The 16120-nt window shown below is 37.3% G+C and overlaps 1 protein-coding gene across 4 annotated transcripts in view; it reads left to right on the forward strand.

Annotated features, from left to right (window-relative positions):
* PIK3C2G (phosphatidylinositol-4-phosphate 3-kinase catalytic subunit type 2 gamma) overlaps positions 1-16120 on the forward strand; it is a 432221-nt gene that overhangs the window by 326457 nt on the left and 89644 nt on the right. For all 4 annotated transcript variants that reach the window (XM_049882566.1, XM_049882569.1, XM_049882568.1 and 1 more), the window contains exon 26: positions 6982-7091. In XM_049882566.1, coding sequence (XP_049738523.1) covers positions 6982-7091 — 110 coding nt within the window. The remainder of the gene's footprint in view (positions 1-6981; positions 7092-16120) is intronic.

Here is a 16120-nt window from a genome sequence, read left to right on the forward strand (position 1 = left end):
CCTTGTTGATCAACAAGGCCAAATTAAATGTTTCACTTCACTGTCCATCCCAAAGAGATGGAGACCAAAGTTACAGGGAGAGGGACCAGGAGTCTAATAGAAACATCTTCTGGGAGAAAGATATGACGATTCCTTTGGGTACATATTTGTGTACTAGTAATTGCAGCAAATTGTGGGAGAAGAACATACATTAACTCAGTATGAGGTTTAGAGTCAATACTCTCATCAGAAATAACTGGTTTAGAGTCCTCAGATAACAATAATTTTACTAGATGTTGTTAAGAGCACAGGCTTAACAAGACTTTCCTGTGTCTGAATGCTATCTTGAAATATTACTGGCTACATTCCCCAGGACATATCACTTAACTCCTTTAAGATTATTTCCTCATCTATTAAATGAATATAATAGCTCCTAGTTTGTATGGCTGGAGTGGTTTTTTTTTTTTATGTGAGTACTTTGTATGGGCCAGACACTGTGCTAAGGGCTTCATGTGTATTAACTGATTTACATTTCATGATAGCCCTATTTAATAGTTAACATAAAACACTTAGCACAGTATCTGCCATACAATAGAATTCAGTTAATTTATTATTATACTAGACATTTGTTAGTCGATAAGAGTGTTCTTCAATACAGTGTTCTCTAGTCGCATGTGGTTATTTAAATTTAAATTAATTATATTGAATAAAATTAAAAATTCAGTTCCTCAGTCTCCCTAGCTACATTTCATGTTCTCAGTAGTGACTTGTTGCTAGTGGGACCATACTGGACAGTGCAAATATAAAACATTTCCATTGTCACATAAAAGATCTATTGGGCAGGGATTTGTTGCAATGAAGATTTAATTTAGATCCTTTTTTTAACTTTCAAACAATATCCACCTTACTTCTTTCCTCTCTGCTTTGAAAAATAGAGATTTCTAAAAATATCACACATAGTCTTCCATATGGAAAGATACTTCGTTTTCTTCATATGTAAACTGCATGTATAAGGTTCTGACCATCTCCAGAATCTTCAAGTTGGCTTTCCTATAATAACCAAAGACTCATATTTGTAGATCTGTATTTTGTCTCCCAATTATGATAGGCCATATTGCAAATATGAGATGACTTAGAGTTCATAATCTGTGTCCGTACCACAAAAGAAACTCTATAGGAAATAACTCTATGACCTTGCTTGATTTCATTTACATAATAACTAGTCACAACAAAAAACCAAACCCGTTGCCATCAAGTCCATTCTGACTCATAGCAACCCTATAGGACAAATTAGTGCTGCTCTATAGGGTTTCCAAGGCTGTACATCTTTATGGAAGCAGACTGCCATATCTTTCCCCTGCAGAGCAGCTGGTGGGTTCAAACCACTGACCTTTCAGTTAGCAACCAAGAGCTTTAACCACTGCACCACCAGGGCTCCTTACCTAGGCACTAAAAAACCAAACCAGACCCATTGCTGTCAAGTGGATTCCGACTCCTGCCGACTCTATAGGACAGAGTAGAACTGCCCCATAGAGTTCCCAATGAACGCCTGGTAGATTCAAACTGTGGACCTTTTGGGTAGCAGCCATAGCACTTAACCACTATGCCACCTGCCACCAGGGTACTACCAACTCTAACTTCCCCTTGAGCTCTAGCAGGCTGTAGCTCAGGAATCCATGAACTCTTGAATGCTCACTATATGCCAGAAACTGTGGAGGAGACATTAACATATGAGACCCAGTCAGAGTTTCAAAGTTTTCAATTTAATGAGGAAGATAAAATTCATGTATACAAGTAACTGAAGTGTGCAGCATTTCTAAATGTCTGTAATCTAAGGGGCAGTTCTACTCTGTCCTATAGGGTCGCTATGGGCCCGAATCGACTCGACGGCCCTGGGTTTTGGTCTGGGTATAATGCTATAAATAACTGCATCCAAGAGTAGTACCATATTCCAAAAACTGCTTTAAATAACCACAGACATTTCAAAAATAAACCTAAAGCAGAAAAGCTTGCATATAGTTTCTGGTGTTTCTCAGATAACACAAAGATCATGCTGAATGACAATTGAGCGTGCTAAAAAAATGTGAAAGTACAGCTTTAAGAAAAAAAAAAAGATTCTGAAAGCTATTGGTGAGCATTTAAGTCTTGTTTAATGAACTTTCCTACCTACCTACAAAAAAGAAGTTTCAGCAGATATCGTAATATATCCAAAAAACATTAGTTTATATATTATTTTATTTAAAAAAGTAGGTATATGATATTTTAACCACAATTATTAAAATAATTTCTCATTAATAATATTAAAATCTTAGATGTTGAAAGTTTCTGGTATATAGTATATTCAAAAACTCCCCATGTTCTAATTTTTCAAGTCTTGGCTTTTAGGATGAGGAAAATTTGTCAATGGAGGGCACTAATTCAAATGAAGAGTATAATCTTAGACTCAGCCTCCCACAAAAATTGAAATTGCGATCAGGAGCAAGGTGTATCAATGAAGCCAATAAGCAAACATATGTAAAAAACCGATGTGTTATTACCTCGATTTCTGGTCATTCACCTCTCAATTCTGTTTTTCTTTTCATGTGCATATCTTATGTGATTCTGTAGCTAATAAAAGGATCAGTGATGTAATAAAAAGTTTCAGGACCATACCTTTTATGGTATGGCTTCTCATAAGATAAAAACCAAGTTTAAATTTGAGAAAGATTTTTTTTTTTTTACTCTTGAGGGTAATCTATATTTCCCTTGATTTTCTCTCAAAGTGACTCCTGCTGTGTTAGGTGCTTAAAAAAGAATTCAATTTACTTCACCGTGACCCAGTTACAACTTGAGAAACACTTGATATGGGTCATAAATTCTGTCTTCTGTGAATGGCCAGTACCCATGATTATGAGCCACAAGCTTTTGGTAGGCCTAACATGTCCTTGGTAGACAGCAGCATGTTTCCAGATATCCACAGTGCTTTTTATTTACTCCTGGGAAAAGCAGGGGAAAAAATAATCCATGAAACTTCCATCTTGCTTAAAAGCAAAACATCTGTAGGAGGCCCAAGAGTGTTGCTGGCTGAATTCACCAACATAAAAGCCTGTATTTCGTCAGCTTTTCTCTCATTAAAAAATCAATATCAGCTATTATGGAAGCCTTCCAAAGAACATAGGGACCATTCACCCAGTTTAAAATGTTTATCACAGCCATTATTATATCAGCGATTTCCCAGCAGAAATCTTTCTAACTTCTCTGTGTGGCAGGGAAGAGCGTTTGCTTCCCTAAGCGTAATTATCACATAGATTTGAACTTGGAGAGAGAAAAGGAGGAAAAAAACTTCTAAAATGTGCCTGTCTTTTAAAACGGAGCCCTGGTTGGCACAGTGGTTAGAAGTTCAGGCTGCTACCCAAAAGGCTGGTAGTTCAAATCCACCAGCCACTCCTTGAAAACCTTATGGTGCATTCCACCTCTTTCCTATGGGGTCACTATGAGTCAGAATCAACTCAACAGCAACAGGTTTGGTTTTGGGGTTGGCCATCCTTACTCTATGGTGTAAAAAAAAAAAATATGGTGTACAGGCACAATATTCAAAGCCTTCTCTCCAAGGCATGGTGTATATCATTAAGGGTCAGCCTAGCACTGGCTACTTTTAGTCAGCTCCATGACAGGGTGAGAGCTGGGGTTCATCTGGTTTAAGCCAATCTTCACTTGGCGGCTGATGTGTAGTGTATATGTGTGTTTGTGTGTGTGTTTGTGTGCTGGTGAGAGAAGGAATATAAGGTCCAGTTCCCAAGGAGCTATTTCACAGAGTCCTAGCCAGGTAAGTGTTAAGTTCAGAGTATCCAGAGAAACTGGAATGCAATGCAGACCCTACGGAAGAAGCCTGTTCTTAGAAAATGGAGAATCATGGTACAATAAAGAGAAGAACTGTCTCAATAAACACACAGGTATCTCTATAACACTTAAGTATAAAATTGATGAGATGAAAAATAATCTGGACTCTAGTTGCTGTTGAGAATGTGCTTTCCAATGTATGGTTGATTTTTGTTAAGTGAGTAGTCAAGACTTGATAGTTGCAGGTTTCCAGTGTCTAATAGGTATTTGTTCATTCATTGATTCATCTACCCATTCATTTTTCCACAGTTTATTAATTTCCAGCTATTTACAAAACACCATGCTAGGCAACACAGACAGACAATTCAACATTGAATAAAAACCCAGTTCCTATTCTCAAAGAACTTAAAATACAATGGAAAAAACATACATGAATAAAACATAATAAAAGGCAGGAAGCAGTTAAGTACTATAAAAGAGATAGGAGCAAGATAACGATTGCTGTACAAAGAAAGCAGTGATTAAATCATATCAAGAGGTTCAGTGATATTTCAAAGAGGAGGTGTTTGAGCTGAGCCCTGCGAAAGGGTTTTAGTATACGAGGTGGGAGAGGAAAGGCATTCCTGACAAAGAGAAAAAAATATAAATATGTGTGGAGGCTTAAAGAGTATGGGTGTGACTTGTTTTGGAAATGGAGATATTTGAATATACCCGGTCTGCTACACAGATGAAGATCTGTGTAGACAATAAGGTTAAAATGATAGATCACAGTTAGATTGTGAAAGGCATTTATGGCCAGAATGAGAAATTTGGACTTTAACACGCAGACATTGGAAAAACCTAGAAGTTTATTTATTTACAATGGAGGAAGTACCCTCATCTAGCTTGGATTTTAGACAGATAACTCAGGGGTTATGTTGAAGAGATAGAGAGTGGATACCTAGAAAAAAGTTATTCAAGAAATCTAGACAAGTGAAGATGAAGAGCTGAGCTAGGACAATGGCAATTGCAGTGGAAAGGGAGGATGAATACAAAAAACTGTTGAGGTAGTTTTTATAGAATTGATTGGCAACAGGAATCACAAAGAGGGAATCAAAGAAGATATGAATTTCTTAGTTGGCAATGGTGGCAGTGTAAATGGAGATATGAAACAGGAAAGAGGAGGAAAAGTTTTTGGGAGAAGAGACTTTGCTCAAATTTAGATATCATGAATTTGAGATACTAGCGGGTCATCCATGAGGAGAGGCATTTGGCAACCCTCCAGGTCTAGCTGATTCATTTCCATGTTTCACTTACCATATATGCCAGTGGCTCCTAAGTCTATATCTAAAGCAATGAGTTTAGATCCCTCCCACCCCTTCCAAATATATCCAAACAATCGCCACATTTTCTCAATTCAGCTTTCTACATATGTTTAAAATCCAACCACTTATCTCCATTCCTGACCACTCTCCAAGTTCATTCTTTCATCTGATTCCACTCTCTAATCCATGTCCCACACATAACCATGATGATCTTTCTAAAACACAATTCAATTCTTTTATTCCCGTTTTAAAACACTTTCAGAGCTTTCTCTTGCCTTTAATAAGGTAATTTTTTTTTTTTTTAAACATTGTTAAAACACCGTACCCTATTTGCCTTTTCAGCCCCATCTCTTGTTGCTTGCCCAGATGATACCCTATGTTGCAGAAAGCTGTCCTGGAGTTCCTTCTGTGAACAACTTCAGACAGCTTGTTCTCCTTTGTATGTCTGTATATGCTGCTATCTCACCCTGGGTGGGGACAGTAGGAGAAAAGAACAGTTTCAAATCTGTATTTTTTTCCTCAATTAGAGTTCATCATGTCAATCACAACTTCACCCATCCCCCATAACCATATTCTCAAACAGCATTGCTCTTAATTCCCCATTACATGAGCTCCCTATCAGTAGAAGCTGACTCAATGGCACCTAACAGCAAAAACATCCCAGAGCAGGAAATAATTTATTATCTTAGTCATAGAACTACTGATGACATTCTTCTTTTTCTTTTTTGGCAAAGTTCACTTTTATTTTACCCACACTTTTATTTTAGATGTTTTTTTCCCTAAGATTTTTGTCTATAGTTAAAGAGAATATTATCCCTTGGGTTCACAGTTAACTATAAACAAAGTACTTTCTGAAGGTTGCAGAAAAATACCTGAGTCTTTGCATAATTTCGTCTCTACTTATTTCATCACTGTGATAGTCTTTATTAAATGTAATCACTATTTAACTAGGGAAAATTGTGTTCTCTGTAGTGTGAGTCATAGAGTCATAAAAAATTTTAGGATTAGGAATCAGCGGCGTGAATTTTATACTCTGTGTTTACATACCGTTTGACCTGGACACTTCATTAATGTCTTTCTGGGGACTAAGTTTCACTTTATTAAAATGTTTATTGTTATCTAAATGGTTTGTAATCATTTATAATGTATAAATCTCCTCATTCAATAGCATTCATTTTCCCAAACTGGATTGGCTATTTTTTACCTAACTTGGAAATAAGAAAGTGGAGACTCAAAGGGACTTTTTCGAGATGACTGATGTTAAATGGTAGGTCCAGTAATTCTGACACTATTCAGAAGGAGCAAAACCAAATTCATTTCTGTTGAGTCAGTTTCAACTCATGGCAACCCCCTGTGTGTCAGAGCAGAATTGTGCTACACGGGGTTTTCAATGGCTGTCATGTTAGGGAAGTAGCTCACCAAGTCTTTCTTCCACAGTGCCACTGAAGAGATTCAAACCACCAACCTTTCAGTTAGCAGCCAAGCTCAAACCATCTGTACCACCCAGAAACCACTGTCCAAAAACCTGTTGCTATCAGTTTGATTCTGACTCATAGTGACCCTGTGGCTCTTATTATTTCTACTGTCTTATTCTGAATATTCCTCTTCTATAAAGTAGACAGGCTGGGGATAATAATACTCTCATGCTTGCTTCACTGGTTTATGACGAGGATCAAACTGAATAATTAATCTGTGAGTACTTTGAAAATTATAGCGCTTTGTATTTTTGTAATTATAACTGCTGCTTCTACTACTACATGAACTGATATTTGTTCATGCTTATAAATTTAAAGGACTTGCAATGCAAACTTAAGTTTATATTTCTCTTACTAGAAATATTTTATCTGCATTGATTCTGTTTTGTTTTTGTTTCATTAAGATGCTACATGCAGGATTGCCTGAGCTAAATGGAATCCAAGACCTGAAATATGTGTATAATAACCTTCGTCCACAAGACACAGATCTAGAAGCAACAAGTCATTTCACCAAGTAAGATTAACTGTGAATGTGTGAGTATGTGTATATGAGGTGTGCAGACACCTATTTTGCATTCGAGATGGTGTCAGGATGACCAGTCATTGGTACAAAACTGTTGTTTCTAGAACCATCTTGTGTCTCTCCATTCTAAGGGGTAAAAAGGAAGCACTGAGAACGTATAGCAGAAGGTCTTAGTCAGTCTTTCTGTAGAGTGGTTTTCTTTCCTAACCAACCTCTTCATTTAACAGATAGCTCAATAAGAGGTCACTGAAAAGAGCAAGGGCTGACATAAGTAAATTGGTTGTTCTATTTGAACTATGCCAGAAAACAGTTTGGAAAAAAAAGATTTATGATGAGATCTGGGCGCACAAGTTTCATCTCTAAAACAATACAAATATTGGAATATTCGATCAAAGACCTGTGACCCATCTTTTATTTTTAATCTGTTTTTTATTAAGCGAGTCTGGGAAGACACTAGTATACATCAAGGTAAGAACCTGGGCAGAATATAGTGAATATCATTGAATACATCCCAAATCATTGTCAAAAGGTAGTGCGTTTTGTAATGTAAGGTTCTTTTGCACTTTCCTGTTTGGATATATAGCATAGTTCCTAGCGTATTTTAGGTGCACAATAGATGTTAGCCACAATTACTGTCCTAGCAAATAGTTTAAGTAGAAAAATACAGCAGTGTTTCTTTCCTGGAATTCTTTCTTATTGAATCTTATTTTAGTCTAATTTTTAATTTTTATAATAATATCCACTGGAAATTTTTAAGCACAGATAATATTATTTTTAATGTAATGCATGTTTTGTCCTTTTGGAGAAAACAGTAATTATAAAACTTTCTCACGTAGGTTTTACTTTTCCTCTCTCCCTTTGAAAATGTGTAGGGTTATAGTTAGGGTTTATGGGGGAAGTGATCCTATATGCTTGGAGAATTTACTTTTCTAAGAGAGCTCTGCTTCATGAACTTTAAGGGGTAGGCTGCCCTCGTGGATGAATAGAAGCGAAGTGAATAGTGAGCTGGAAAGGCCATTACAGTTTATTTGTTCCAATAATAAGTGTACAAATGATGAAAATGAGATCCAGAGAATTAAAGATCTTGCTCACAGTTGAAAGAAGTAGCAAGAAGCAGAGCTAGGTCTAGGGCCAAGATCTGACCCCTCAGTCCAGGGTTTTTTCAACATTCAATATTAGAAACTAAATGATATGATTAAAGAACACCGAGTGTAGTCCCTGTTAAAAATATCATTTCCTGCTACCTAGTTTGTTTCTGAAATTCTGCCATTAGAGATTCATTACTGGAGTCTGGTGAGTTGTTTTTTGTTTCAGTTTGGTTTTTTCCAGTCTTGAAAAAAATGCCCTTCAATAATACAGGGACCTGAGGAAGAAGCATTAGTTTATATCTGCTAACAAAATAGCAAATATTTGACAACTGACTGAGGTCAAAGACACTAACTTGAAGATTTGTGTAGGTGTTTTAGACCCTTGGTTTCAAGGATCAACAATTCTTAAGTTACTTCAACTAGTAGAGAGAGGGGATTTGCCTGAAAAAAAAAAAAAAGGAAAGGCTAATACCCTAGCCCTCAGGAAGAACCGAAGGACATACTTCACAGAGCCTGGAAGGTCCTTTGGACTTTGAGGCAGCTCCAGGGACCTCCTCAGCAAGTTTACAACCCTTCACTTTACCTGCCTACCTCTGGTGCAATTAACTCCATCCAAGCTTGGTGGGTCATCATGGTATCAAAAATAATCACCTCAGGCTATTCATCCCTTTAGCAGGCATATCTAAGTGAGATGCTTATCTGTAAAATGGGCTGCAGCTTGTCGGGTATAATGACTGACATGTCAGTGGGTGAGTGGTAAGAGAAGGAATGTGGAAAAGACCAGAAAAGGTGAAGTGAGGAAAAATATGGTTGGGCTTTAGAAAATGTGTCTGAGAGGTATCATTACTTGGACAAAGCAATAATGGTGCTGCAGTTTACTAATAGTTTCTCCTACCACTTAAAAAAGGGAAAAACTCTATATTGATTTGGATGAAAAAGGCTCTTTCAAGCCCTTTCCACAGAAAAAGTGTAAATAGCTCTACTTCTCTGGCACAGTTGCATTTAACCCCATTCATCTATTTGTGACATAGCCACATCTGTAAAGACCAGAACATGGGATATGAGTGAACTTTTCGTGGGTGACTCATTTCCCCTTTCTATCCAAGAGGAAGTCAACTAATGTTATGGGAAGTAGAACTGAAGCCACTAACTTCCAGGCAATGAGCTAGACCTCATTATCCTGACTGTATACCTCTGCTAGACTAGTCTTCCTGTTTGCAGATGTTCCGTAGTACCCTGTTCTCCATTGCAGACTTAAAAGTCATCTAGTCGTCTAAACTAGGAAACATCATTTCGCTGTTCAGTACTTTTCCTTGTCTTGCCATATCCTATCCCTTATATTCTAGGAATGTATAATCTCATTGTCATTATTTAGGTTTATCTAGTCCCGCCTCTCTACTCTCCATTAAAAATTAGTCCTAAATAAATACTTTTCTGGGTAGAACATTTTCTCAGGAAAACTGCACATTTCTTCCTACTATGTCTATTTAACTCATATTTCTAACCTTGCCAGGTATTCTCCCATAGAATCATAAAATTCTAGAATGAACCAGAGGTCTTATCTAACCCTTCAATTCTGCACTTCCCTTGAATCCCTGAGCAACTAGTACATCTTCCATGAAACTTCTTACTATTCCAGTACTTACCGATTCTCTTTTCTTCTATAATTCTATAGAACATGTAACCTTTTGTTCTGTACTTAATTTATTAGTTTAATTATATACTGTCAGGTATATTGGCTTGATTAATATACTGGTTAGAGATATGAATTTCTCCTAGGTAAAGTAGGGAATGTATTCTCACTACCCCACTTCCAGTCCCTGGGTTAAATGCTTGACTACTAGCCGAAAAGTTGGCAGTTCAAGCCCACCCAGAGTCACCTCAGAAGACAGACCTGGCAATCTGCTTCCAAAAGGTCACAGCCTTGAAAGCCCTATTGAGTAGTTCTACTTTGTAAACATGGAGTCACTGTGAGTCAGAATCACCTCTACCCAAACCAAAACCAAACCCACTGCCATCGAGTTGATTCTGACTCATAGCGACCCTATAGGACAGAGTAGAACTGCCCCACAGTTTGCAGGGAGTGCCTGGCAGATTCAAACTGCCAGCCTCTTAGGTAGCAGCTGTAGTATTTAACCACTAGGCCACCAGGGTACAACTAAAAACAACCTTACTTCCAAGAATATACAAATGTGAAACAAGATCTATTCCCCTTGAAATACATTACAAAGTTTAATTAACTGAAAATATAAAGATTAAACAATAAATATACAAAAAGCGTATAATAATAGCTAACATTTAGTAGTGTGCTTGTTAAGTGCCAGAGTCCCTGGGTGGTACAGGTGATTAATGCCCTCAGATGCTTAACCAAAAGGTTGCAGGTTACAGTCCACCCAGAGGCACTTCAGAAGAAAGGCCTGGTGATCTACTTCCAAAAAATCCCTGAAATCCCTGTGGAGCACAGTTCTACTCAGGCACACATGGGGTCCATAGCAACCAGATTTTTTTTTTTGGTTATGTACCAGACCCTTTTCCTAAGTGTTTTAATCCCTGTAATAACCCCATGAAGTAATCACTGTTTATATCCACATTCTTGGATTAGGAAATGAAGACCCAGAGCAGTTAAGCAATTTATCAAAAGACACAACCAGCAAGAGCCAGAGCCAAGATTGAAATCTAGGGAGCCATGCCTCCCAGTATAAGGTCTTAACCACTACTCTCAAAATTACTTCTTCCAAACGCAGGCCCTCAAGTGTGTGCTGCTTCATAACTGACCATAATATTCTCAAGGTTCCCCACAGCTCACATTGGCTCTAATTTGACCAAGGGATATCATTCACCCTTCCTTGGGTATTGATCCTCACATCCCGAATACCCACAAGCCTCTTCAGAAAACAGAAGCCCCTTCCCAGGACTGTTACCTCTGTGCCACCACCAGGTGTACCTTGGTGCTTGGTTTGGGATCTGCTTTTTTTTTTTTTTTTATAATGGCTGCCCTGGGGCACCCCTAGGGAGTAATTCCCTGGCAGCTACTTTCCTTTCTTTTTCTACATTCGCCCACTCCTAAATGCCTCAAGCCTTTCTGTTATTATTTTTTTCCCTTTTCTTCTCACAAAAATTTCTCCTGAGACTTGCTTTCTTTAACTCCCAAGAGCTTCTCTCAGTACTATATTTTATCCTAAAGTCTCAATTACATATCTTTATTTTTAGATATGATTTAATGGATATTTAGCTTGTCTTTTCAATTCTTCTCGAAATTCCTTGGCCAACATATATCAAGATTCATGGATCTTTTCTATCACACATTTCAGCCAGCACTGTGAAAAACCTGGAATAGAGGTCAATAATTACTCAATGGATCATGGCTCTAATGTTCAAAAAAAGTCACTTCTTAAGATCGCTCTGTTATTTAGCTATTCTCATTTTCCCAAATCAATTATACAATGTCTCCTTTGTTGATATTTTAACAGTGACTAGAGTGAATTTATAAAAGTAGCCTGGATTAATTTAAAACAATGATATAGCTTTAAACAGCATTATACGTGTGATTCAAATAAATGTTAAAAATTATGTGCACCTGTTTACTTTCCTTGCAAATAATATTGTTACCTTTAACTGTGCTCTCTGATGTCACATGGATTTCAAAGCTTAAGAAGAAGACACTTGAGGCTTAGACCTCAGTGCATATAATTCACCAAAAGGGAAAGCTGGTTCTCCAATGGATCCAGTGTTGGTCGTGGTGTTGTATGTTGGTGTGGTGGTACAATGGTTAAGCACTCGGCTGCTAACTGAAAGACTGGCAGTTCAAACCTACCCAGCAGCTGTGTGGGAGAAAGGCCTGGTGATCTGCTCTCATAAAAAGGCTAGAAAACCCTATGGGGCTGTTCTACTTTGTCATATCGGGACACTATGAGTTGAAATCGACTTAATGACACCTAACAACAGCAACAATGACATTATGGGTAACTCTAATATATATATATATATATATATATATATATGTATATATAAAATGAGTGCTTGTGTATTTAAACTCTGTTGCCGTAGTTCAGACAGGCCAAAGGTGTTTTATGCCATTGTTCCTTTTGATATCACTATTGCATTACAGATAAAAATCACAAGAAAATCCAACCTTCCCACCACCACCAAAATGAAGCTCACAGATCTAAATCATGAGTGAGAACTAAGTCATCTGAGACAGAGACATGTGGCTATCTGAAGTGCCCCAGTCCTGACTACAATATTAGCATTAAGAGTCTGCCCCTCCGTACCCTGTATGAGACTTGAAAGGAAGAAAAAAGGCTTTTCCTGTCTCTCCAAGGGAGTGCTCTATTTATGAACAGTGTAGATCCTACCTCGCTCTTGGGTATACACATTGTGGGTTAAGAGCTGATCATAAAAGAGTTTCATAGGTTATTAGGCACTGTGTGGCATTAAAAATTGCAAAAACAATTAATGGTATTTAGAGAAAATAAAATTGGTTTTCTAGCTACAAAGGTTTTTCACATCATTGTCAACTCCTCTCTGCTTCCGTTACTCTTTTCTACTCCCCTTACAGCTGAGTGCTGTTGAATAGAATCAAGAAAGTAGCCTGACTCAGTCCCCTGCAGATTAATACTCCCGTGCAATATCTCTGCCGAGCCCACTGCTAGGCAACAAAGTCAACCATCCATTAAAATGCCATCCTAATGGGCTATTTCAGAATTTTCAATCACTCTCAAACCTTGGGTTAGCTGCCCTTGGAAACAGGTAACCTATCTCACAGACTGGAATGGAATGTTTAAGCATACACTTCCTTGCCTACCTCCCCTCCCACATACAGATTGTGCTTTTCACTTCATCTATCCACTTCCTCCTCCAAAAGTGTGAGAGAAACTTTTCCATGTATTCCCAGATATTCCATTTCTTCTGCTACGTACATCCTCTGGTTTAATGAATATAATGTTTCTTTTTCACCTAAAAGTGAAGCCAGCTTAAAGCAAAATAACTTAAAAAAAGAGTTTGCTTTAGTGAAGTATTTTGTTAACAAGAACTAGAGATTCTTAGAGGAAAGGATATGCGGATCTCAGACTGTAACTTGGAAGACAGCAGAAACCAACCAAAACTAAAAAACCAAACGCATTGCCGTCGAGTCGATTCTAACTCAAAGTGACCCTATAGGGTAGAGTAGAACTGCTCCATAGTTTCCAAAGAGCACCTGGTGGATTCAGACTGCCAACATTTTGGTTAGTAGCTGTAGCACTTAGCTACTACGCCACCTGGGTTTCAGGTCCTGGATATTTTCTAAAGGAAATATAGACTTTCTACTCTGCTTATCTCTGCTTAACATATTCTATTTCTCTTCCCCCCCATTGATTAATCTTCCCTAGTATATATTCCAGAAAAAGGCAGTCTAGTTGACTTAACAGGGGTCTCTGGGTGCCACAGACAATTAAGTGCTCAGCTACTAACTGAAAGTTTGGCAGTTCGAATCCACCTAGAGACACCTTAGAAAAAAGGCCGGTGATCTACTTCCAAAAAAATCAGCCATTGAAGACCCGTTGGAGCCTGGCTCTACTCTGAAACTCATGGGGTCACTAGGAGTTGGATTCAACTTGACAGCAACTGATTAATTGACTTAACTAGTCGCCATTGTTCTGTTGTTCAGGGTCCTTCATTGCAAGGTCACCATGGATTTTGTTGCCTATCAGTGGCCACTCCGTCATAAAGAACAGTCTTAGAACTTCTTTCCTGAACCTTGAGCTATAGAGAGAACTGTCTGAGTTAGGGAGGCCATTGGGCAGAGTAAACACAATATCCCACAAGTACAACTTTGAAGCAGTTGGAGATGTTGATAACATCTAGAGGGAGTCTACCTGGACTCCAAATCATAATAAACAGAGGAATCAGAGTCCCTTAGCCATCAGAGTCTGCAGACACAATGCCAGGAATTTCCAGCATTCTTTTCACCCATCCTTATTTATTTCTCATGGCTATGGATATGGCTATTTTTATAGTGTGAGACAAGACTCTTTATGTTCAGATATCTCAAAATACTTTATACGTGGTATATCTTCAAAATTGAGAAAGAGAGCATAGGACAGAAGCAGATCCCTGTGTTCTTTTATCATTAAAATTTTTTGGTGCCCTTTTATACTTTGCAAGTTGTCATCTCATGAATTGTTATAATTCCACAAATAAAGGTCAAAGTCTGTATACCTGTTTTCCTTTGCCTTAGTTTAATTATCAGTCATTGTTGTTGTTGCCATCAAGTCTATTGATACCTACAGAAATAAACACAAACACAAAAAAACAGAACCTTCAGGAATTAACAATTACAATGTTCAACTTTCTCTGAATTAAGAAAGGAGATTCAAAGGGAAATGCAAATTTAAGTGAATGGCATTTCTTCTCTCACTGTGAAAATTTCACTAATTTTTTTAATTTAATTAAAGAACTAAGCTGAACTAAGTTGACTTTATAAACTATTTTCAAAGAACTTAAGATATAGCAATTTTTATAAAATCTGTACTTTCTTAATTGCATGGTTTAGTCACACTCAAAGTTTGATAACTTGCTGCTATGCCTAATTTCTGCAATAGAAGAGCCTCTGTTTTTGAATTATAAAAATTGTACCAAGAATTTACCTAAATATCAAGTGAAGATACATCTTAGCTATTGAACTTAAAAAAAAAAATTAAAAAAAAAAAAAACTTCGAACTATTCAGAAGGCTATTAACCTAAAAGTTAAAAGCATTTGAAAAGTTCAGTGTGCCCACCAAGAGTACGAGAAACCATTAGTTTAAAAAGAGGAATAGTCTCAGATGGCGCTGTTTCAGAACAGCTGGCATCTCCACACTAGCTCTGTGCATCAATTAATCCTCACCGGTATTCCTGATTCTTTGTATTGCATATGGTCGCTATATTCCAGTGATTCAACAAGCAGCTAGACTGAAATGATTTACTATTTTTAAATATATTTTCATAGTTTAAAGATTTTATTACCATAATTATAGCACCATTTATCATTACTGATTTTTTCCGTATTATTCCCTATTAAGATTTATTTTCTTGCTTTGTGTAAGATTTCATTTTTAATATCAATAAAATAAGCTGGCATTTTGCTGGAGGTAGGGGAGCAGCAAAGGGAACTAAAGACCTGGAATATCATTTCATTGTTGTACAACTTTATAGATAGGACCAGTCCATCAACCCTTTCCTAGTTCCTTCATTCCATTTGATTTGATTTGGCCAGTGTTTGAAAGGTAGTTCCATTAGCAGGGTTAAGAATTACCTATTTATAGTCAAGGGCATGGAGCTTACAATTCTTGTATGTATGCAGAGTCAGGTGCCTGTGCTGACATTTTCATGAGACTCTTGACCTTGTAGCATGAATTCTAAGGACTTAAAATTTCAATTTGGAAAACAGCAAAGACATTTAGATTTGTTTTTTTCAAGATAAGTTATAAAATGGAAATAAGGAGAACGGGGCAAGAAAAAAAATAGAAAGGTAAATTCTAAAGCTGCTTGTTGTTCTAATCCTTGTCTAATGTCTTGCTTATAGAAGTTCATTAGAGTTTACCACAATCAGTTTCCGTAGAACTATAAGCCTCTACATTAGTTTTCCCAAGTATCCCTTTATGTGCTCCCTGTTTGCTACCTTTCTGGGCTCATATACATTCATTTCTTTATCGTTGGTAGTTTTTCTGAAATAATATTTGGATATTATTATTCAGTTTTCAAAGACTTCTCATATGTCACTTCATTTCGTCCTATCAATAATCAAGGGATATAACACCATTTATACTTTAGCTGTGTTTTGTAGGTGAACAAATTGATTGAGGTGTCTTAAGGTTAAGGCTCAAGATCACATATAGAGCTAGTAAATGAGTTCAGAATAGACAAGGTTGATTTCTTATATAATGGGTACTGTTTCCAGGACAGAACTATACA

This window comes from Elephas maximus, chromosome 4 (genome assembly GCF_024166365.1).
Source record: "Elephas maximus indicus isolate mEleMax1 chromosome 4, mEleMax1 primary haplotype, whole genome shotgun sequence".
Taxonomy (NCBI): domain Eukaryota; kingdom Metazoa; phylum Chordata; class Mammalia; order Proboscidea; family Elephantidae; genus Elephas; species Elephas maximus.